The 22828-nt window shown below is 42.4% G+C and overlaps 1 protein-coding gene and 1 non-coding gene across 4 annotated transcripts in view; both read left to right on the top strand.

Annotated features, from left to right (window-relative positions):
* Positions 1-22828, top strand: part of LOC139580699 (sodium channel protein type 4 subunit alpha B-like) — a 46978-nt gene that overhangs the window by 18086 nt on the left and 6064 nt on the right. For all 3 annotated transcript variants that reach the window (XM_071409629.1, XM_071409635.1, XM_071409642.1), the window contains 12 exons: positions 4032-4095; positions 4279-4420; positions 4632-4817; positions 11963-12056; positions 12482-12720; positions 12926-13099; positions 16386-16742; positions 17546-18007; positions 21254-21371; positions 21938-22092; positions 22189-22362; positions 22537-22659. In XM_071409629.1, coding sequence (XP_071265730.1) covers positions 4032-4095; positions 4279-4420; positions 4632-4817; positions 11963-12056; positions 12482-12720; positions 12926-13099; positions 16386-16742; positions 17546-18007; positions 21254-21371; positions 21938-22092; positions 22189-22362; positions 22537-22659 — 2288 coding nt within the window. The remainder of the gene's footprint in view (positions 1-4031; positions 4096-4278; positions 4421-4631; positions 4818-11962; positions 12057-12481; positions 12721-12925; positions 13100-16385; positions 16743-17545; positions 18008-21253; positions 21372-21937; positions 22093-22188; positions 22363-22536; positions 22660-22828) is intronic.
* Positions 18942-18996, top strand: LOC139540208 (U7 small nuclear RNA). Its single transcript, XR_011668123.1, has one exon. It is a non-coding gene; the product is annotated as a U7 small nuclear RNA (small nuclear RNA).

The following is a 22828-nucleotide window of genomic DNA, read 5'->3' as shown; positions in this document are numbered from 1 at the left end:
TTACTGTATATAATAACTATATAAATATGTAAAAAACATACATTTATATAAGTACACTGCCTTCGGAAAGTATTCAGACCCCTTGACTTTTTCTACATTTTGTTACCTTACAGCCTTATTCTAAAATGTATTAAATAAATACACATTTTTCAGAAATCTACACACAATAACCCATAATGTAGTGTGTGCGTAACTGGCTGCAAGGAAGTCAGGCGCAGGTGAGCATAATTGGGTAGCAAACGGAGCCCTTTAACCTGTTGGGGATGAGGGCGCTGTTGTGGCTATTTATGCTAATCGTGTAATTTTTTGAAACGGCTTCCCACAAAGTTCTTGATCGTACAATATGCATATTATTATTATTATTGGATAGAAAACAGTCTATAGTTTCTATAGGAGTTGAAATTTTGTCTCTAAGTGGAACAGAGCCCATTCTACAGCAATTTCCCTGACATGGAGTCAGATTCCAGAAATTTTGGCCACTGTTCTGGAGTCAGTTAAAAGGCCACTGTTATTGCTATGACTATACGGACACTGCTTACGTCTTCCCCTGGATGTCTTTACGTGATGACGATTTGAATCGGGTCGATTGCACGTTCACAGGCACTATAAATTAAAAAACCCTGAGCCTAGTCACTCTTTTGGAGCTGCGTCATGCGCATAGAGGGCACCGACCCGCACCTGTTCCAAGCATTAGTGGAGGGAGTAATATTACTCGGGTCATGTTTCTACTCGTTATGGGAGTTAAAAACATCATAAGGTAGTTAATTTAAAGCGTTTTATAGCAATTTATATCCGTTTAGTGCGATTTTGGGACATTTATTTCTGAAAGGCTGTGAATTGCTGGGCACGCTTCCAGTTCATCCCGAACGCAGTTGGCATTTCCACATGGCAAGAGGACAGCTTTCCACCAAAAGACGATTGGACCCAAGAAAGGATCCTTTGCCCAAGATACCGATGGAAGAACAGCTCAAAGTAGGACATTTTTATTATGATAAATCGTGTTTCTGTCAAAGTGTTAGTGCCTTCGGACGCCATGTTTTTTGACGTAGCTTCGCTTGGCGCAAGCTGTATTGAAAAGTAAGGATAATTTAAAAAATGTAATTCCGCGATTGTATTAAGAATTAAATTGTCTATCAATCCCTGTCCACCCTATATTTTTTAGTCACGTTTATGAGTATTTATGTATAAGAGTAGATCACTGTCTAAGTGGCGCACAGACTTTTTCTGACCAGCTGAGCTACATTTCACATTGTCTAACCATGATTTTGGTGGCTAAATATAAACATTTTCGATCAAACTCTATATGGATTGTGTAATATGATGTTACAGGAGTGTCATCTGAAGAATTCTGAGAAGGTTAGTGAAAAAATTAATATATTTTGGCGATGTTTACTTTTATCGCTCACTTTGGCTAGAATCAATGCTGGGCTGCTATGTGCTATGTGCTATGCTAATATAACGATTTATTGTGTTTTCGCTGTAAGACACTTAGAAAATCTGAAATATTGTCTGTATTCACAGGATCTGTGTCTTTCGATTCGTGTATGCTGTGTATTTTTACGAAATGTTTGATGATTAGTAAGTAGGTAAACACGTTGCTCTAAGTAGTTTTTCTATTCCATTTGTGACGGTGGGTGCAATTGTAACCTATGCCATCTACCTGAAATATGCACTTTTTTCTAACAAAACCTATCCCATACCATAAATATGTTATCAGACTGTCATCTGATTAGTTTTTTTCTTGGTTAGGGGCTATAAATATCTTAGTTTAGCCGAATTGGTGATAGCTACTGGTGTTGGTGGACAAATAAAAGATGGTGGATTATGCTAATGTGTTTTTAGGTAATAGATGTACATCTTTACATATTGTGTCTTCCCTGTAAAACATTTTAAAAATCGGACATGTTGACTGGATTCACAAGATCTGTGTCTTTCATTAGCTGTATTGGACTTTAATGTGTGAAAGTTAAATATTTAAAAAATATTTTTTTTTTGAATTTCGCGGCACTGGTTTTTCAGTGGGGGTGGGGGGGGAGTGCCGCTAGCGCCACTCTCATCCTAGAGAGGTTAATAAGGTGAACAAACACACGGCACTAAGAAAACTAAACAAATACGGGTTGACATAACCCGGCGCAAACCAGTCTGACGTGCACATACACGTAACAACAAACAATTCCACACACAGACATGGGGGGAACAGAGGGTAATATACATTCAGTCTGATGAGGGAATGTGAACCAGGTGTGCGGAAAAACAAAACAAAAGGAAAATGAAAGGTGGAGCGGCGATGGCTAGAAGACCGGTGACGTCGACCGCCGAACGCCGCCCGAACAAGGAGAGGGACCGACCTCGGTGGAAGTCGTGACACATAATGACAAAGCGAAAACAGGTTTCTTGACATTTTTGGAAAAAACAGACATACCTTATTTACATAAGTATTCAGACCCTTTGCTATGAGACTTGAAATTGAGCTCAGGTGTATCCTGTTTCCATTGATCATCCTTGAGATGGTTTTACAACTTGATTGGAGTCCACCTGTGGTAAATTCAATTGATTGAACGTGATTTGGAAAGGCACTCATCTGTCTATGTAAGGTTCCACAATTGACAGTGCATGTCAGAGCAAAAACCAAGCAATGAGGTCGAAGGAGTTCTCCTTAGAGCTCCGAGACAGGATTGTATCGAGGCACAGATCTGGGGAAGGGTAGCAAAACATTTCTGCAGCATTGAAGGTCCCTAAGAACAGTGGCCTTCATCATTCTTAAATGGAAGAAGTTTGGAATCACCAAGACTCTTCCTAGAGCTGGCCGCCCGGCCAAACTGAGCAATCAGGTGAGAAGGGCCCTGGTCAGGGAGGTGATCAAGAATTTGATGATCACTCACACAGAGCTCCAGAGTTCCACTGTGGAGATGGGAGAACCTTCAAGAAAGACAACCATCTCTGCAGCACTCCACCAATCAGGCTATTATGGTAGAGTGGCCAGACAGAAACCACTCCTCAGTAGAAGGCACATGACAGCCCGCTTGTAGTTTGCCAAAGGGCACCTAAAGACTCTCAGACCATGAGAAACAAGATGTTCTGGTCTGATGAAACCAAGATTAAACTCTTTGGCCTGAATGCCAAGCGTCACACCTGGCACCGTCCCTAAGATGAAGCATGGTGGTGGCAGCATCATGTTGTGGGGGTGTTTATCAGTGGCAGGGACTGGGAGACTAGTCAGGATTGAGGCAAATATGAACGGAGCAAAGTACAGAGAGATCCTTAATGAAAACCTGCTCCAGAGCGCTCAGAACCCCAGACTGTGGCGAAGGTTCACCTTCCAACAGGACAATGACCATAAGCACACAGCTAAGACAATGCAGGAGTGGGTTTGGGACAAGTCTCTGAATGTCCTTGAGTGGCCCAGCCAGAGCCCGGACTTGAACATGATCGAACATCTCTGGAGAGATCTGAAAATAGATGTGCAGCTCCCCATCCAACCTGACAGAGCTTGAGAGGATCTTTCTTTTTTAATTTAATTTATTCATTTAACCTTTATTTAACTAGGCAAGCCAGTTTAAGAACAAATTCTTATTTACAATGACGGCCAAACCCGGACGATGCTGGGCCATTTGTGCGCCGCCCTATGGTACTCCCAATCACGGCCGGATGTGATGCAGATCTGTAGAGAAGAATGGGAGAAACTCCCCAAATACAGGTGTACCAAGCTTGTGGCGTCATAGACTCAAGGCTGTAATTGCTGCTAAAGGGGCTTCAATAAAGTAAAGTGTCTGAATACTTATGTAACTGTCATATTTATGTTTTTTTTTAATTATAATTAGCCAAAGAAAAATCTAAAAACCTGTTTTGCTTTGTCATTATGGGGCAGTGTGTGTAGATTGATGAGGGAAAAACACTATTTAATGCATTTTAGAATAAGGCGGTAAAGTAATAAAATGTGGAAAAAGTGAAAGAGGCTGAATATTTTCGAATGCACTGTATATCAAATTGATGCACTCTCTAATGGAGGTCCCTTCTCTGTTTTCCTCCAGCGAACCATTACTTCCTTCCTGGAATGTTAGACCCTCTTCTTTGTGGAAACGCTTCTGATGCTGGGTAGGTTTTTTGGGATATCAGAGTTGAGCATATGGGTAGCTTTATAATCGTACCTTTTCTCTGTTGATAATGCAATATATGGTGCAAAGAATTTCAACATAGTTCAAATACAACATGTCTTTGAATGCTGAAGACCATAAGTCCTATTCAATTTGTTGTGCCACTTCATTGGCATTTTGACAGAATATGTCCTGAAGGATACACGTGTATGAAGGCCGGAAGGAATCCCAACTATGGATACACAAACTACGACAGTTTTGGATGGGCCTACCTTGCCCTAATTCAGCTCATGACACAGGACTTCTGGGAAAATCTACTCCAGCTGGTGCGTTTACATCATGTGCTTCGATGACAACGACATAGAGATGTATTTGCTCCTGATATTTCCTGAAATCTACATCTGTAACATCAGCCGGTAGACCAGGTTTGAATTTGAGAGATTGCAATCTTATGTGTCATCAGGGATATTGATACATAATATCAGAATATCGGTTTACTGGTGAGTTAACTGGCCGTTTTTCCCCTCTTACCCATAGACTCTTCGCTCAGCCGGGAAAACCTACATGATTTTCTTTGTGGTGGTGATCTTCCTGTGCTCGTTCTACCTGATCAACCTGATCCTAGCTGTGGTGGCCATAGCGCATGCTGAGCAGAACGAGGCCACCATGGCCGAGGCCAAGGAGAAGGAGGAGGAGTACGCCATGATCATGGTGCAGCTGAAGGTACGCAGAGAAGCGGAGGTCAAAGAGGTGTGATCAACTTACTATGTATGTGAAGCGCTTTGAGCATCCAGGAAGAAAGGCCCTATATATAAATCCAATCAAACAATGAATTGCTCTCTTTGATCAGATGATGGCTGAAAGAGTAAGATTTAGTTAGTCGATTCAACTCTAGATTAAAATGTCTGACGAACTGGATGAATACAAAAAATACCTAGTAATCATTCTAAGTGTTCATTTGCAGATTACTTCTCATGTTGGCCGTTCTCGTCCTTAGTTTGCTTGATTCTGGTCAATGATTGACTGATTATTTGACTGACAGGCATCATGAACACCATGAGCACACTGAAATTGCTGGCAGTCAGACGTCACCGTCCAGTAGAACATCTAAGAAAGAGAAAGATGAAAAGGCAGATTAAGAGGTTGCTGATGATGAGGTGTGTACTTCCTCCAGCCTTGATAAGGACGGCGAGGCTTTAAAGGACTCCAATGGAGGCATCATGGTCAGAGCCAATGCAGATAAGGTCCTGGCAGACCAGGAGGTGAGCCGCATGGCTCAGATGGGTTGCTGTGCTCTTGTTGCTGTGCGTTTTGCTGCCAACTTTACTTTGCTAGCTGACAACTTTACGTTTTTTTGTTTTGTTTTTGTTTTTAATTACCGTTTATATTTTTAGTTTTTTTCCATCGCAACTTTTTTCCCTCATTCAACTTTTTCACTCCGGACGCTTTATCTGGACATGGTTCGTCAACACCTTCAACAGCCGAAGCTAAGTAGTAACATTAACATGATGTCTTCTAATTGCAGTCGCTGTACTCATAATATACAGGAGAACGATCGCCTTACGGCGAGAATAGCTGTGCTACAAGCCCAGCTTCAGACGCAATCGTTAGGCAAGGGTAATTTCAGTGTAGGAAAGGAAGAAACAGCGTCTGTGCCACCAGTAAGTACAGATAGTAACGTTAGTATAAATCCCACCGCACAGTCCCCACAGCCGGACAACTTTCTCATGGCTTCTGGAGGGAAATGCTGTTGGAATGCTCAACCGGTGTCGCTCATTCAGCCGACAGAAACTTTCAACCGGTTCTCCCCATTATGTAGCGAGTCGGAGTCTGAGTCTGAGTCTTCTCTTGTCTCTACTCCTCCCGTTACGGGGTCTGAGACGCCGAAGGCTCCCACCATTAGCTCTGACAAATTGAAAACCCTAGTCATTGGCGACTCCATTACCCGCAGTATTAGACTTAAAGCGAATCACCCAGCGATCATACACTGTTTACCAGGGGGCAGGGCTACCGACGTTAAGGCTAATCTAAAGATGGTGCTGGCTAAAGCTAAATCTGGCGAGTGTAGAGAGTATAGAGATATTGTTATCCACGTCGGCACCAACGATGTTAGGATGAAACAGTCAGAGGTCACCAAGTGCAACATAGCTTCAGCGTGTAAATCAGCTAGAAAGATGTGTCGGCATCGAGTAATTGTCTCTGGCCCCCTCCCAGTTAGGGGGAGTGACGAGCTCTACAGCAGAGTCTCAGCACTCAATCGCTGGTTGAAAACTGTTTTCTGCCCCTCCCAAAAGATAGAATTTGTAGATAATTGGCCCTCTTTCTGGGACTCACCCACAAACAGGACCAAGCCTGACCTGCTGAGGAGTGACGGACTCCATCCTAGCTGGAGGGGTGCTCTCATCTTATCTACCAACATAGACAGGGCTCTAACTCCTCTAGCCCCACAATGAAATAGGGTGCAGGCCAGGCAGCAGGCTGTTAGCCAACCTGCCAGCTTAGTGGAGTCTGCCAATAGCACAGTCAGTGTAGTCAGCTCAGCCATACCCATTGAGACTGTGTCTGTGCCTCGACCTAGGTTGGGCAAAACTAAACATGGCGGTGTTCGCCTTAGCAATCTTATTAGGATAAAGACCTCCTCCATTCCTGCCATCATTGAAAGAGATCGTGATACCTCACATCTCAAAATAGGGTTACTTAATGTTAGATCCCTCACTTCAAAGGCAGTCATAGTCAATGAACTAATCACTGATCATAATCTTGATGTGATTGGCCTGACTGAAACATGGCTTAAGCCTGATGAATTTACTGTGTTAAATGAGGCCTCACCTCCTGGTTACACTAGTGACCATATCCCCCGTGCATCCCGCAAAGGCGGAGGTGTTGCTAACATTTACGATAGCAAATTTCAATTTACAAAAAAAAAAATGGCGTTTTCGTCTTTTGAGCTTCTAGTCATGAAATCTATGCAGCCTACTCAATCACTTTTTATAGCTACTGTTTACAGGCCTCCTGGGCCATATACAGCGTTCCTCTCTGAGTTTCCTGAATTCCTATCAGACCTTGTAGTCATAGCAGATCATATTCTAATTTTTGGTGATTTTAATATTCACATGGAGAAGTCCACAGACCCACTCCAAAAGTCTTTCGGAGCCATTATCGACTCAGTGGGTTTTGTCCAACATGTCTCTGGACCTACTCACTGCCACAGTCATACTCTGGACCTAGTTTTGTCCCATGGAATAAATGTTGTAGATCTTAATGTTTTTCCACATAATCCTGGACTATCGGACCACCATTTTATTACGTTTGCAATCGCAACAAATAATCTGCTCAGACCCCAACCAAGGAGCATCAAAAGTCGTGCTATAAATTCTCAGACAACACAAAAATTCCTTGATGCCCTTCCAGACTCCTTCTGCCTACCCAAGGACGTCAGAGGACAAAAATCAGTTAACCACCTAACTGAGGAACTCAATTTAACCTTGCGCAATACCCTAGATGCAGTTGCACCCCTAAAAACGAAAAACATTTGTCATAAGAAACTAGCTCCCTGGTATACAGAAAATACCCGAGCTTTGAAGCAAGCTTCCAGGAAATTGGAACGGAAATGGCGCCACACCAAACTGGAAGTCTTCCGACTAGCTTGGAAAGACAGTACCGTGCAGTACCGAAGAGCCCTCACTGCTGCTCGCTCATCCTACTTTTCCAACTTAATCGAGGAAAATAAGAACAATCCAAAATTTATTTTTGATACTGTTGCGAAACTAACTAAAAAGCAGCATTCCCCAAGAGAGGATGGCTTTCACTTCAGCAGTAATAAATTCATGAACTTCTTTGAGGAAAAGATCATGACCATTAGAAAGCAAATTACGGACTCCTCTTTGAATCTGCGTATTCCTCCAGGGCTTAGCTGTCCTGGATCTGCACAGCTCTGCGAGGGCCTGGGATCGGGAGAGACACTTAAGTGTTTTAGTACTATATCTCTTGACACAATGATGAAAATAATCATGGCCTCTAAACCTTCAAGCTGCATACTGGATCCTATTCCTACTAAACTGCTGAAGGAGCTGCTTCCTGTGCTTGGCCCTCCTATGTTGAACATAATAAACAGCTCTCTATCCACCGGATGTGTACCAAACTCACTAAAAGTGGCAGTGATAAAGCCTCTCTTGAAAAAGCCAAACCTTGACCCGGAAAATATAAAAAACTATCGGCCTATATCGAATCTTCCATTCCTCTCAAAGATTTTAGAAAAAGCTGTTGCGCAGCAACTCACTGCCTTTCTGAAGACAAATAATGTATACGAAATGCTTCAGTCTGGTTTTAGACCCCATCATAGCACTGAGACTGCACTTGTGAAGGTGGTAAATGACCTTTTAATGGCGTCAGACCGAGGCTCTGCATCTGTCCTCGTGCTACTAGACCTTAGTGCTGCCTTTGACACCATCGATCACCACATTCTTTTGGAGAGACTGGAAACCCAAATTGGTCTACACGGACAAGTTCTGGCCTGGTTTAGATCTTACCTGTCGGAAAGATATCAGTTTGTCTCTGTGAATGGTCTGTCCTCTGACAAATCAACTGTACATTTCGGTGTTCCTCAAGGTTCCGTTTTAGGACCACTATTGTTTTCACTATATATTTTACCTCTTGGGGATGTTATTCGAAAACATAATGTTAACTTTCACTGCTATGCGGATGACACACAGCTGTACATTTCAATGAAACATGGTGAAGCCCCAAAATTGCCCTCGCTAGAAGCCTGTGTTTCAGACATAAGGAAGTGGATGGCTGAAAACTTTCTACTTTTAAACTCGGACAAAACAGAGATGCTTGTTCTAGGTCCCAAGAAACAAAGAGATCTTCTGTTAAATCTGACAATTCATCTTGATGGTTGTAAAGTCGTCTCAAATAAAACTGTGAAGGACCTCGGCGTTACTCTTGACCCTGATCTCTCTTTTGACGAACATATCAAGACTGTTTCAAGGACAGCTTTTTTCCATCTACGTAACATTGCAAAAATCAGAAATTTTCTGTCCAAAAATGATGCAGAAAAATTAATCCATGCATTTGTTACTTCTAGGTTAGACTACTGCAATGCTCTACTTTCCGGCTACCCGGATAAAGCACTAAATAAACTTCAGTTAGTGCTAAATACGGCTGCTAGAATCCTGACTAGAACCAAGAAATTTGATCATATTACTCCAGTGCTAGCTTCCCTACACTGGCTTCCTGTTAAGGCAAGGGCTGATTTCAAGGTTTTACTGTTAACCTATAAAGCGTTACATGGGCTTGCTCCTACCTATCTTTCCGAGTTGGTCCTGCCGTACATACCAATACGTACGCTACGGTCACAAGACGCAGGCCTCCTAATTGTCCCTAGAATTTCTAAGCAAACAGCGGGAGGCAGGGCTTTCTCCTATAGATCTCCATTTTTATGGAACAGTCTGCCTACCCATGTGAGAGACGCAGACTCGGTCTCAACCTTTAAGTCTTTACTGAAGACTTATCTCTTCAGTAGGTCATATGATTGAGTGTAGCCTGGCCCAGGAGTGTGAAGGTGAACGGAAAGGCTCTGGAGCAACGAACCGCCCTTGCTGTCTCTGCCAGGCCGGTTCCCCTCTCTCCACTGGGATTCTCTGCCTCTAACCCTGTTACAGGGGCTGAGTCACTGGCTTGCTGGTGCTCTTTCATGCCGTCCCTAGGAGGGGTGCGTCACTTGAGTGGGTTGAGTTACTGACGTGATCTTCCTGTCTGGGTTGGCGCCCCCCCTTGGTTTGTGCTGTGGTGGAGACCTTTGTGGGCTATACTCGGCCTTGTCTCAGGATTGTAAGTTGGTGGTTGAGGATTTCCCTCTAGTGGTGCGGGGGCTGTGCTTTGGCAAAGTGGGTGGGGTTATATCCTTCCTATTTGGCCCTGTCCGGGGGTTTCTTTCGGATGGGGCCACAGTGTCTCCTGACCGCTCCTGTCTCAGCCTCCAGTATTTATGCTGCAGTAGTTTGTGTCGGGGGGCTAGGGTCAGTTGGTTACCTGGAGTACTTCTCCTGTCTTATCCAGTGTCCTGTGTGAATTTAAGTATGCTCTCTCTAATTCTCTCGTTCTCTCTTTCTCTCTGAGAACCTGAGCCCTAGGACCATACGTCAGGACTACCGGGCATGATGACACCTTGCTGTCCCCAGTCCGCCTGGCCTTGCTGCTATTCCAGTTTCAACTGTTCTGCCTGCGGTTATGGAACCCCTACCTGTCCCAGACCTGCTGTTTTCAACTCTTAATGATCGGCTATGAAAAGCCAACAGATTTATTCCTGATTATTATTTGACCATGCTTGTCATTTATGAACATTTTGAAAATCTTGGCTCTCTCTAATTTTCTCCTTCTCTCTTTCTTTCTCTCGGAGGACCTGAGCCCTAGGACCATACGTCGGGACTACCGGCCGTGGTGACTCCTTGCTGTCCCCAGTCCGCCTGGCCTTGCTGCTATTCCAGTTTCAACTGTTCTGCCTGCGGTTATGGAACCCCTACCTGTCCCAGACCTGCTGTTTTCAACTCTTAATGATCGGCTATGAAAAGCCAACAGATTTATTCCTGATTATTATTTGACCATGCTTGTCATTTATGGAAATTTTGAAAATCTTGGCTCTCTCTAATTTTCTCCTTCTCTCTTTCTTTCTCTCGGAGGACCTGGGCCCTAGGACCATGCGTCGGGACTGCCGCCCGTGGTGACTCCTTGCTGTCCCCAGTCCGCCTGGCCTTGCTGCTATTCCAGTTTCAGCTGTTCTGCCTGCGGTTATGGAACCGCCACCTGTCCCAGACCTGTTGTTTTTCAACTCTTGATGATCGGCTATGAAAAGCCAACTGAAAATTATTCATGATTATTATTTGACCATGCTTGTCACTTATGAACATTTTTGAACATCTTGGCATAGTTCTGTTATAATCTCCACCCGGCACAGCCAGAAGAGGACTGGCCACCCCTCATAGCCTGGTTCCTCTCTAGGTTTCTTCCTAGGTTTTGGCCTTTCTAGGGAGTTTTTCCTAGCCACCGTGCTTCTACACCTGCATTACTAGCTGTTTGGGGTTTTAGGCTGGGTGTCTGTACAGCACTTCGAGATATTAGCTGATGTACGAAGGGCTATATAAAATAAAATTGATTGATTGATTGATTGATCTTATGACCTTTTTCACACTAATGTGCCGACCTGAAACAAACTGTGCTGGCTCGGATATTGTTTATTCATATTGTTTATTCCTTTTCAGGATAGTTTCAGCAACTATGATGAATGCATAACCAATGAATACATAACCTACTCAGTACAGCTTGGATTGGTTAGGCTCGGTTTGGCTCTGAAAAAGTGGGTTGCTGGCCTCCTGAGTGGCACAGCGGTCTAAGGCACTGCATTGCAGTGCTAGAAGCATCACTACAGACCCGTGTTCGATACCGGGCTGTATCACAACTGGCCGTGTCCTATAGGGCGGCCCAGTGTCGTCTGGGTTAGGGGAGGGTTTGGCCAGGAGGGCTTTACTTGGCTCATTGCGCTCTAGTGACTCCTTGTGGCAAGCTGGGCGACTGCAGGCTGATCTCAGTCATCAAGTAAACAGTCTTTCCTCTGACATATTGGTGTGGCTGGCTTCCAGGTTAAGCGGTCGAGTGTTAAGAAGCGCGGTTTGGCGGGTCATGTTTCAGAGGACGCATGACTTGACCTTTGCCTCCCGAGCCCGTTGGGGAGTTTGCAGCGATGAGACAAGATTGAAATTGTGGAGAAAATAAGGGGGTTAAACAAACAATTTTTTTTAAAGTGTGTTGCTATGCGCCTGGTGATGTTTGTCTTGTTTCTCTTTGTTCTACTGTCTGCTGTTGTGTTGAAGAGGGCCAGTGTACCCAAGGGGAGTAAGGACCAGCTGGAAGGAGCAGGCCTTCAGAAGAAGACACCCAGTGTCTACAGCCAAGATGCCATGGACGGTAACTGTCACAAATCGCAATGGATCTGTATACGAGAAATGAAATGTCCTAAGGAATCCATGTGTGGGACTGGAATGTGATGTTTAGGACTGTTATCGCGATATCCACCCATACCTGTGTTCTAATTGGCTACTGTGTTAGAGCAAGGGCTTCTTTTATATCCTTTTATGAGTTATGCAGTTTCATCATCAACGTTTCCCATCGAATGCACTGATGACCCATTGTTTCAGCTGCTTCAGCTATAAGACCTACAACCCACAGCCTTACACGTTTAAACTTTAGGTGCTGCAAACAATAAATAAAGGTTGAAAACAAATCATGAACCCATAAAAAATCCTTATCATGAACAAAATGTACAAAATAACAAAAACTCACAAAATGTACTCTGATGTTAACACCCTCCTCCTTTACCCTCATTCCAACAGATTTGGAGAAGGAACTGAGGCCTTGTCCGCCTTGCTGGTACAAGTGTTCAGACGTCTTCCTGAAATGGAACTGCTGTGTGCCCTGGGTGACTTTCAAGAAGTGGATGTACTTCATAGTGATGGACCCATTCATGGACTTGTTCATCACCATCTGCACTGTACTCAACATCATGTTCTTGGCCATGGAGCACTACCCCATGACACCACAGTTTGAAGAAGTGCTGAGTGTGGGGAACTTGGTGAGTTACCTTCCTTAATGATGCTCTTCCACTTTACCTCTTCTCTTGCCATGATAGGGGTACCTTAGAAATCTCTCTCTCAAAATGATCATGTTAAAAACACAGGTTTACAGTGCAAGCAGAAACCATGAGAATCGACATATCTACACATGGCACAGTTTTCAAAATAATTCACTAGGCCAACCCCCTCTCATCTCTTTTACAGGTCTTCACGGGAATCTTCACAGCAGAGATGGTGCTGAAGCTCATCGCCATGGATCCGTACTACTACTTCCAGGTCGGGGGGAACATCTTCGACAGCATCATTGTGACAATCAGCCTGATGGAGCTGTGTCTGGCCGACGTCGAGGGTCTTTACGTGCTTCGCTCCTTCCGTCTGGTGAGGGTCCCTCCACCCACAATTTAGATCTAACTCTCTCAGTGTAACTGTGCAGTGAGAATCAATCATGATCGGTCAATACATTTTCATAAACTAGTTACAAGAGTAGGGTTGAAAACTACTGGGTAATTTACCAAAGTTACCGGAATCTTCTGTAATTTGCGTAATTAGCAGGTCATCTATGGCAATCTGTGGTAACTTCGGTCATTTATACTTGAATAACTTGTATATTATGTATTCATATTATTGATGTTGTATATCTGTGTCCATATTGTCCTTGAGTTTTTAGTGGATAGACTATATGGTTTAATAGAAAATAGCCTAATGAAAGAAGCATCTAATCAACAATGGCATTATTTTTTATCAACTCTGCAACTCTTCCAACTATTGACTTTTTTTCACAACTGCCATCAGTTTAACTCTACAACATTTACGATAAAGACATTGTAAAACACTATGTATTGACATGGTCAAATAAATAGGTGTGAAAATATTTTTTAAACAAACAGTTGAAGTCGGAAATGTATTTACAATTAGGTTGGAGTCATTAAAACTTGTTTTTCAACCACTCCACAAATGTCTTGTTAGCAAACTATAGTTTTGGCAAGTCGGTTAGGACATCTACTTTGTGCATGACACAAGTAATTTGTCCAACAATTGTTTACAGACAGATTATTTCACTTAAAATTCACTGTATCACAATTCCAGTTGATCAGAAGTTTACATACACTATGTTGACTGTGCCTTTAAACAGCTTGAAAAATTCCAGAAAATGATGTCATGGCTTTAGAAGCTTCTGATAGGCTAATTTACATAATTTGAGTCAATTGGAGGTGTACCTTTGGATGTTTTATCAAGGCCTACCTTTAAACTCAGTGCCTCTTTGCTTGACATCATGGGAAAATCAAAAGAAATCAACCAAGACCTCCAAATGCCTGAAGGTACCACGTTCATCTGTACAAACAATAGTACTCAAGTATAAACACCATGGGACCACACAGCCATCATACCGCTCAGGAAGGAGACGCGTTCTGGCTCCTAGAGATGAACGTACTTCGGTGCGAAAAGTGCAAATCAATCCCAGAACAACAGCAAAGGACCCTGTGAAGATGCTCGAGGAAACAGGTACAAAAGTATCTATATCCACAGTAAAACGAGTCCTTTAATCGACATAACCTGAAAGGCCGCTCAGCAAGGAAGAAGCCCCTGCTCCAAAACCTCCATAAAAAAGCCAGACTATGGTTTGCAACTGCACATGGGGACAAAGATCGTACGTTTTGGAGAAATGTCCTCTGGTCTGATGAAACAAAAATAGAACTGTTTGGCCATAAGGACCATCATTATGTTTGGAGGGAAAAGGGGGAGGCTTGCAAGCCGAAGAACACCATCCCAACTGTGAAGCACGGGGGTGGCAGCATCATGTTGTGGTGGTGCTTTGCTGCAGGAGGGACTGGTGCACGTCACAAAATAGATGGCATCATGAGGCAGGAAAATTATGTGGATATATTGAAGCAACATCTCAAGACATCAGTCAGGAAGTTAAAGCTTGGTCGCAAATGGGTCTTCCAAATGGACAATGACCCCAAGCATACTTCCAAAGTTGTGGCAAAATGGCTTAAGGACAACAAAGTCAAAGTATTGGAGTGGCCATCACAAAGCCCTGACCTCAATCATATAGAAAATTTGTGGTCAGAACTGAAAAAGCGTGTGCGAGCAAGGAGGCCTACAAACCTGACTCAGTTACACCAGCTCTGTCAGGAGCAATGGGCCAAAATTCACCCAACTTATTGTGGGAAGCTTGTGGAAGGCTACCTGAAACGTTTGACCCAAGTTAAACAATTGAAAGGCAATGCTACCAAATAGTAATTGAGTGTATGTAAACGTCTGACCCACTGAGAATGTGATGAAAGAAATAAAAGCTTAAATAAATCATTCTCTCTACTATTATTCTGACATTTCACATTCTTAAAATACTGACCTAAGACAGGGAATTTTTACTCTGATTAAATGTCAGGAATTGTGAAAAACTGAGTTTAAATGTATTTGGCTAAGGTGTATGTAAATTTCCGACTTCAACTGTATGTCATGCTGTGAAACCCTCATATTAAACATCAGTTGTATTCACTAAGTTGATGGTTTATATTTAGGATAATGTTTTGCAGCTTTGTCATTCCATTTTTTATAATAAAATTATTTTATTTGATTATTTTATAAATACCAAAAATATATAAATGCAACATGCAACAATTTCAACGATTTTACTGAGTGACAGTTCATATAAGGAAATCAGTCCATTGAAATAAATAAATGAGGCCCAAAAGGGCTTTATTACAGACAGAAATTCCTCCTCAGTTTCATCAGCTCTTCGGGTGGCCTCAGACCATCTCGCAGGTGAAGAAGCAGCATGTGGAGGTCCTGGGCTTGCGTGGTTACACATGGTCTGTGGTTGTGAGGCTGGTTGGACATACTGCCAAATTCTCTAAAATGACATCGGAGGTGGTTTATGGTAGAGAAATGAACATTAAATTCTCTGGCAACAGCTCTGGTGGACATTCCTGCAGTCAATATGCCAATTGCATGCTCTGTGAAAACTTGAGACATCTGTGGCGTTGTGTGACAAAACTGCACATTTTAGAGTGGCCTTTTATTTTCCCCAGCACAAGGTGCACCTGTGTAATTATCATGCTGTTTAATCAGCTTCTTGATATGCCACACCTGCCAGGTGGATGGATTATCTTGGCAAAGGAGTAATGCTTTCTAAAAGGGATGTAAACCGGTTTGGGCACAAAATCTGAGCGAAATAAGCTTTTTGTGCGTATGGAACATTTCTGGAATCTTATTTAACCTCATGAAACATGGGACCAGCACTACATGATGCGTTTATATTTTTGTTCATTAAATAGTTTTTGACATGTGATAAAGCCACACAGAGGGCCATATACAATTCCGGACACCTGTGATAATCTCAAGTACCCCAAAAGATGATTAGATTTTAGATCAAATAGATCTCATTAGATATTTTAAAAATTCACTAGAAAGTTACATAAATATTGGTAGTTTACTTGTAAACTTTCAAAGTTACGAGTAATATACCCTCCCTTTGCAACCCTGTGCAAGATTAACATCACATTAGGCACAAGTAAAGTGATACTAACTCTGCAAACCTATTTATTGGGCCAGTGTCCAGGACACAGCTCAATGGAAAATCAAGTTTTGTTTACATTTTTTAAAGCTGGGAAACCAGCCCTATGTAACCTAATAATGTCTCTGGTTGTTTTGGGGGCAGATGCGTGTTTTCAAGCTGACCAAATCCTGGCCCACACTCAACATGACAATCAAGATCATCGGTAATTCAGTGGGCACCCTGGTTAACATCACTCTGGTCCTGGCCATCATCGTCTTCATGTTTGCCGTGGGGGGCATGCAGCTCTTCGGCAAGAGCTACAAAGAGTGTGTCTGCAAGATCTCCTTGGACTGCATGCTGCCCCGCTGGCACATGCATGACTTCTTCCACTCTTTTCTCATCATCTTCCGGGTGCTGTGCGGAGAGTGGATCGAGACCATGTGGGATTGCATGGAGGTGGCCGGACAGGGCGTTAGTCTCGTCTTCATCATGATGGCCATGGTCATCTGTAAACTAGTGGTGAGTGATGCATTGAACCATGGGATGTGGGCACTGGATGGTGGTCATTGAAGTATTTTGGTGTTTAGTTAGTTAATGGATTACTCCAAAGGTGTAATACACGTAACATGGAAGATCAGGGAGCGTGTTCGGTGGAGCGCTCCATGCATACAGTGCACATACCACCGATGCAGCTCTTATGTTGCTGTTAGATAATGAGTAGATTATGCCAGATCCACATTCTTTTGATGGATACCAGGCGGTCCTTCACTGTAAACAAAACTGGTTGTGTTTCCTCTTTGGTTATTCATGGGATGAAGAGAGGAAATAGCTATGCCAGTTTACCAAAAACCTGACAACAAACAATGTGCCAAAGACAAGTATGGCTTTCTGTCTGAACTCCCGGGAGAATCCCATTGACTAGTAGTGGCATCGAATAGGACACACACCATTCACTCAATGGAGAGGCTATTATTAGTTCCATGATATGGGCCAGCAGTTCTGACCTTGGGGTGTTTGGGGATCCACTGGGGCAGGTGGCATAGAGAAAATAGCAGAGGGCTTACAGGGATCATGGAGGGGGCAGCCTTAAGTCTACTGATGATGTAGCAGGCGTTTGAGGTCACACAAATCCAATACCACTGTTAGATACTATTGAGAGGTAAAGTTACACGCTTACTGTCTAACTGTTAGAAAACTTTTGACAATATTAACCAGAAGAAATTGACAAAATAATAATTTCACTTCCCTGGTTCAAGAACATCGGGGACAATAATAACAAATACTATGTGCTAAAAATCCAGTTGTTCTAACTATCCATCCAGGTGTTGAACCTCTTCTTGACCTTTCTGCTGAGCTCGTTCAGCCATTACAACCTGGCGGCTCCAGAGGAGGACGGGGAGATGAACAACCTGCAGATCGCCACCAGCAGGATCACCAGGGGCATCGACTGGGCCAAGGCATACGTCATAAAACAGTTCTGCATTATCATAGGCAACCAGCCTAAGGAGGATGGAGAACGGGCTGACGGTAATGGGGGTAGTGATGGGGATTTGGACGGCTTCCCAAAGGACAGGTTGGCTTTGAAAAATGTTTATTCCAGTGACAACCCAAAGGCTGATTTGGAGCTCAAAATGCTGGACGATGTTAATCCAAGTGGATTTCTTACAAATGCGAATTTGACCCTGGATGTACCTTTTGCCAAAATGGAGTCTGATGATGATGAGGATGACGGCTCTGAAGAGAAAGGAGAAGGCGCAAATGAGGATGCTAAAGAGGATACTGAGGTAAGACCTTTGCATTATTAATGAGTAGAACATGACACAGACATCTGTCCCCACTGGGCACACACTGGTTGAATCGTCATAGTTTCCATGTCAGTTCAATGAAATGACGTTGAACCAACGTGGAATAGATTCTGAATTGACGTCCATGCCCAGCGGGTTATATTTTGAGCATTCATTACAAACAATATAGAGTAATCAAGACTAAGGCTTCATACTGACAAGAGAAATAACCGATATACAAGCACATACACTTCATATATTGTTATCATTTGCAATATTATTAGTACTAGTATTATTCTATTCAGTATCAGTGTTATTGTAATACTGATAAGATAAAGAACATTTTCTTTTGGTACATTTTATGGGGTTTCTTATAGTCATGGCCAAATAACTTAAGCAAACTACAGTATTTTAATTCCGCTGTGGCAATCAAAATAATTCTGTCTGCTGCTGACATGCAGGGTAGACTACCCACATGAAAAAATCCTACAATTTACTACACAATACTACAGTACTTAGTATAGAATTCTGTAGTAATATGTATTATACTGTGGAATACTATACACACTGTATAGTATTCACACTGGAATACTATACACACTGTAGTATCCCTTGATCATGTGTAGTACTTACTATAGAATGTTTTACCATACTGTAGAATACTATAGTAAATACTACAATATTATCCACCAAAAAGCACTATAGTAAATACTACAGTAATGTCCACAAAAACACTATAGTTCGCAAAAAAAAAACATATTTTTTAAACTATTGTAAATACTACAGTGTTTCATTTACATATCCCAATTTGTGCCAAGTGAGAAACCTACATGCCAAGTATAGATCATATATTGTGTTCCCTCCTCTAGAAAAGAGGAGAAGCTCTGAACTATCCGTTCAGACCCCAGTCCTACCGACCTACCTACAGGTTATGGAAAATTTGCACTTTTAGTATTTCTCCAGTAGGTTTCCTCAAGGAGAAAGCCTTCAATTCTATGTCAAAGATAGTACAACTAAAACACTACAGTAAATACTACAGTATACTACAATCTGCAAAAACACTACATTAATTACTATGCACTACAGTTTTCTTTAACTATATTAATTATACTACAGATAACTGTATATACTACAGTAAATACTATAGTATTCACTGTATTGTTTTTGCAGACTTTAGTCGGGGCTCCCGAGTGGTGCAGCAGTCTAAGGCACTGCATCTCAGGGCAAGAGGTGTCACTAGAGTCCCTGGTTCAAATCCAGGCTGTATCACATCTGGCTGTGATTGGGAGTCCCATAGGGCAGTGCACAATTGTCCTCAGGCTTTGGTCGGTGTAGGTGTAACCGATGTGAAATGGCTAACTAGTTAGCAGGTTGCGTTTCAATCGGTGACGTCACTCGCTCTGAGACCTTGAAGTAGTTGCTCCCCTTGCTCTGCAAGGGCTGCGGCTTTTGTGGAGCGATGGGTAACGATGCTTCGAGGGTGGCTGTTGTCGATGTGTGTGAAGGGTCCCTGGTTCAGGGCGAGGAGAGGGATGGAAGCTATACTGTTACATTGATGCTGCAGTAGGTTAAAATACCCGCGCCTGTCTCCCGAATCATTCATACCAACGTGACACCTCATGAAGCTGGTTGAGAGAATGCCAAGAGTGTGCAAAGCTGTCAAGGGTGGCTACTTTGAAGAAACTTTTCACACTTTTTTGGTCACTACATGATTCCATGTGTGTTATTTCATAATTTTGATGTTTTCCCTATTATTCTGCAATGTAGAAAATAGTAAAAATAAAGAAAAACCCTTAAAAGTATAAGTAACCTTATAAGTAGGTGTGTTCAAACTTTTGACTGGTACTGTATATACAGTATATATATTTAGCTTTCAAAGATTTTGATGGGTACCCCGACACAGTAGGAGTACGAGTGGCCTGAAGTGTTTCCTTTAGGAGTGTGTGTGTGAGTATGCAGGTAGCTGTGTGTCGCAGGTATGCAGCATCAATGTAACAGTAGGGCATTGTAACAATAATCGACTGGACACTGGTAAACCAAGGGCACACTTAATCAATTACTAATCGCTTTAAAAACTTTAAACAAAGCACACCTGCTAATCGATATGCATTCCAGGTGACTACCTCATGTCACGGATCCCTCCGGGAACTTTCATTACGCACACCTGGCCCCTATTCCATTTAGCAATTATGTTAGCGCAGCTGAAAACTGTTGTGCTGATTAAAGAAGCAATAGAACTGGCCTTCTTTAGGCTAGGTGAGTTTCTGGAGCGTCAGCATTTGTGGGTTCGATTACAGACTCAAAATGGCTAGAAACAAAGCCCTTTCTTCTGAAACTCATCAATATATTCTTGTTCTGAGAAATGTAGGCTATTCCATGCAAGAAATGGCCAAGAAACTGAAGATCTCGTACAACTCTGTGTACTACTCCCTTCACAAAACAGAGCAAACTGGCTCTAACCAGAATAGAAAGAGGAGCGGGAGGCCCCGGTGCACGACTGAGCAAGAAGACAAGTACACTAGAGTGTCTAGTTTGAGAAATAGACGCCTCACAAGTCCTCAACTGGCAGCTTCATTAAATAGTACCTTGCAAAACACCAGTTTCAACGTCAACAGTGAAGAGGCGACTCTTATTTCAAAATATGAATAAGACAGAACATCTTGTCAAATTATCAGACAGTGCATATTGACAGTATAAATAAACAAAGCCAGTCTTTTTTTCCTAATAACTCGCAGTTAACATATAACATTATTGAATTACAATTTATATTTACGTTCTTCTGTGCAGGGGTTAAATAATTTTTTGGAGCTGACATGTTTACAAACTTTAAAGAGACTGTAGGGCGACAGTTGCTATGTCCTACTTCTTTCCCTTTTGTTTACTCATTAATATAATGTGACAAGCGGCACTGTATGTGAATGAGATACCATATGAATCTGTGACTGGGCAAAGAGTTATAGGCACATAGGTAACTTAAATCATTCCTCCTCTTATTAACCTATATAATTTTGTGCTGTGTCCCACGGAATATCTGCTCAAAACAGTGACTAAATAAAGGTCATAGTAAATTGATGTTATGACATTTCATGTCTCTCAATCCAACCCAGATTAAACTCTGAGTTCAAGATACAATTTAATTAAAGGGATAGTTCACTTTTTTTTTGTGTGTGTGTGTTTTTTAGCTATACAATTAGCTACAAATGGGATATCCCAGATGATCTAATACATATGTCTCTCTCACTACAGCTAAGGAAATCTATTGCACAGGACAATGCCTCTTTGATCTGCAGGACAGCGGACAATCCCCCTGAAGTGGAGAAAGAAGAGGCAAACCCCACTAGCCCTGAGAACTGCTGGACTGAGAGTAAGAGGATCCCCCTCTTACAGGCTTGATGCTACCATGGGAGTCGATATCCACTGAACAAAAAAATAAATGCAACATGTCAAGTGTTGGTCCCCATGTTCCATGAGCTGAAATAAAAGATCCCAGAAATATAACTCCGTAAAATCTTTGAAATTGTTATATGTTGCATTTCTATTTGTGTTCAGTATACTGTAGTAAACCTACATCAGCCTCCAATGCTTTACTTAGTTGTTCAGGAGGAGAGAGGGAGAGAGAGCAGGGCTCGCTTGCTTAGTGTAGTTTTGATTGAGTCATGTCGCATTTCCCTGGCTGATAAGACAATGACTATACTGCCTATTTAAGTGGAGGTTCCCTGTATGGTTCAAATGGTAGAATACACTTTAAGTGAACATGAATTCATTAGCACCCCTCTCGTCTCCATGAATGAGCCTTATTTTTTTCACCTGCCTTGATTGTACTTCTGAAATGCCTGGCTTGACAAATGTGGATAGTACTGGTAGATGGGGTGCGAGGGTTGTTTTGCCTAATCTTACTCGTATGTTCTCCTTCCTCAAATCTCGTGATAGAATGCATTGGACGATGCCCTTGCCTTGATTTTGACATCACCACGGGCAAAGGAAAAACTTGGTGGAACTTCAGGAAGACATGCTTCCTCATTGTGGAGCACAACTACTTTCAGTCCTTTATCATCTTCATGATCCTGATGAGTAGTGGAGCTTTGGTGAGATGGAGTGATGCCTTCTTTCAGTGCAATGCGAATACCAACATACGGTGTTTTGAAACAACTGTCCATGATATTTTGCTCAATTCTTCACAGGCTTTTGAAGACATACACATTGAACAGCGCAGGACCATAAAAGTCATCCTGGAATATGCTGATCAAATCTTCACCTACGTGTTCATTATTGAGATGCTCTTGAAGTGGGTGGCTTACGGATTCCAGGCCTACTTCACAAACGCATGGTGCTGGCTGGACTTCCTCATTGTGGATGTAAGTCAAAGTAATAACTCAAGCCCATCTGGGTAGTGCATCATCGTCATAATGAGCTATATTTTATATTTTTAACATTTATAAGTAATGTTTAATCAATATAAATGATCAATATTTCAGTTCCTTTGAGAAAGCTAATCTTCACATGTTGTCATCACATCCCAAATCTCCTAGGTGTCTATGATTAGTTTAACGGCTAACTTTCTGGGCTACGCTGAACTTGGGCCAATCAAATCTCTTCGAAAGTTACGGGCTTTGCGGCCCCTCCGCGCCCTGTCCAGATTTGAGGGAATGAGGGTGAGTGAGTAGTCTTTTACAAGTCGAGAAAACTGAAATAAGAGAGGTGGTGTATTTGATTAGTCTCAAACATGTAGATCTGTGGCCTTAGAAATTAAATGCATTTGTTGATACATTTTCGAGAATTGATCAACAACGCAAAGAGTATTTCACTCCAATGAGTCTCAGC

Source organism: Salvelinus alpinus, chromosome 1 (assembly GCF_045679555.1).
Source record: "Salvelinus alpinus chromosome 1, SLU_Salpinus.1, whole genome shotgun sequence".
Taxonomy (NCBI): Eukaryota; Metazoa; Chordata; class Actinopteri; order Salmoniformes; family Salmonidae; genus Salvelinus; species Salvelinus alpinus.
This window is presented reverse-complemented; position numbering and strand designations above follow the sequence as displayed.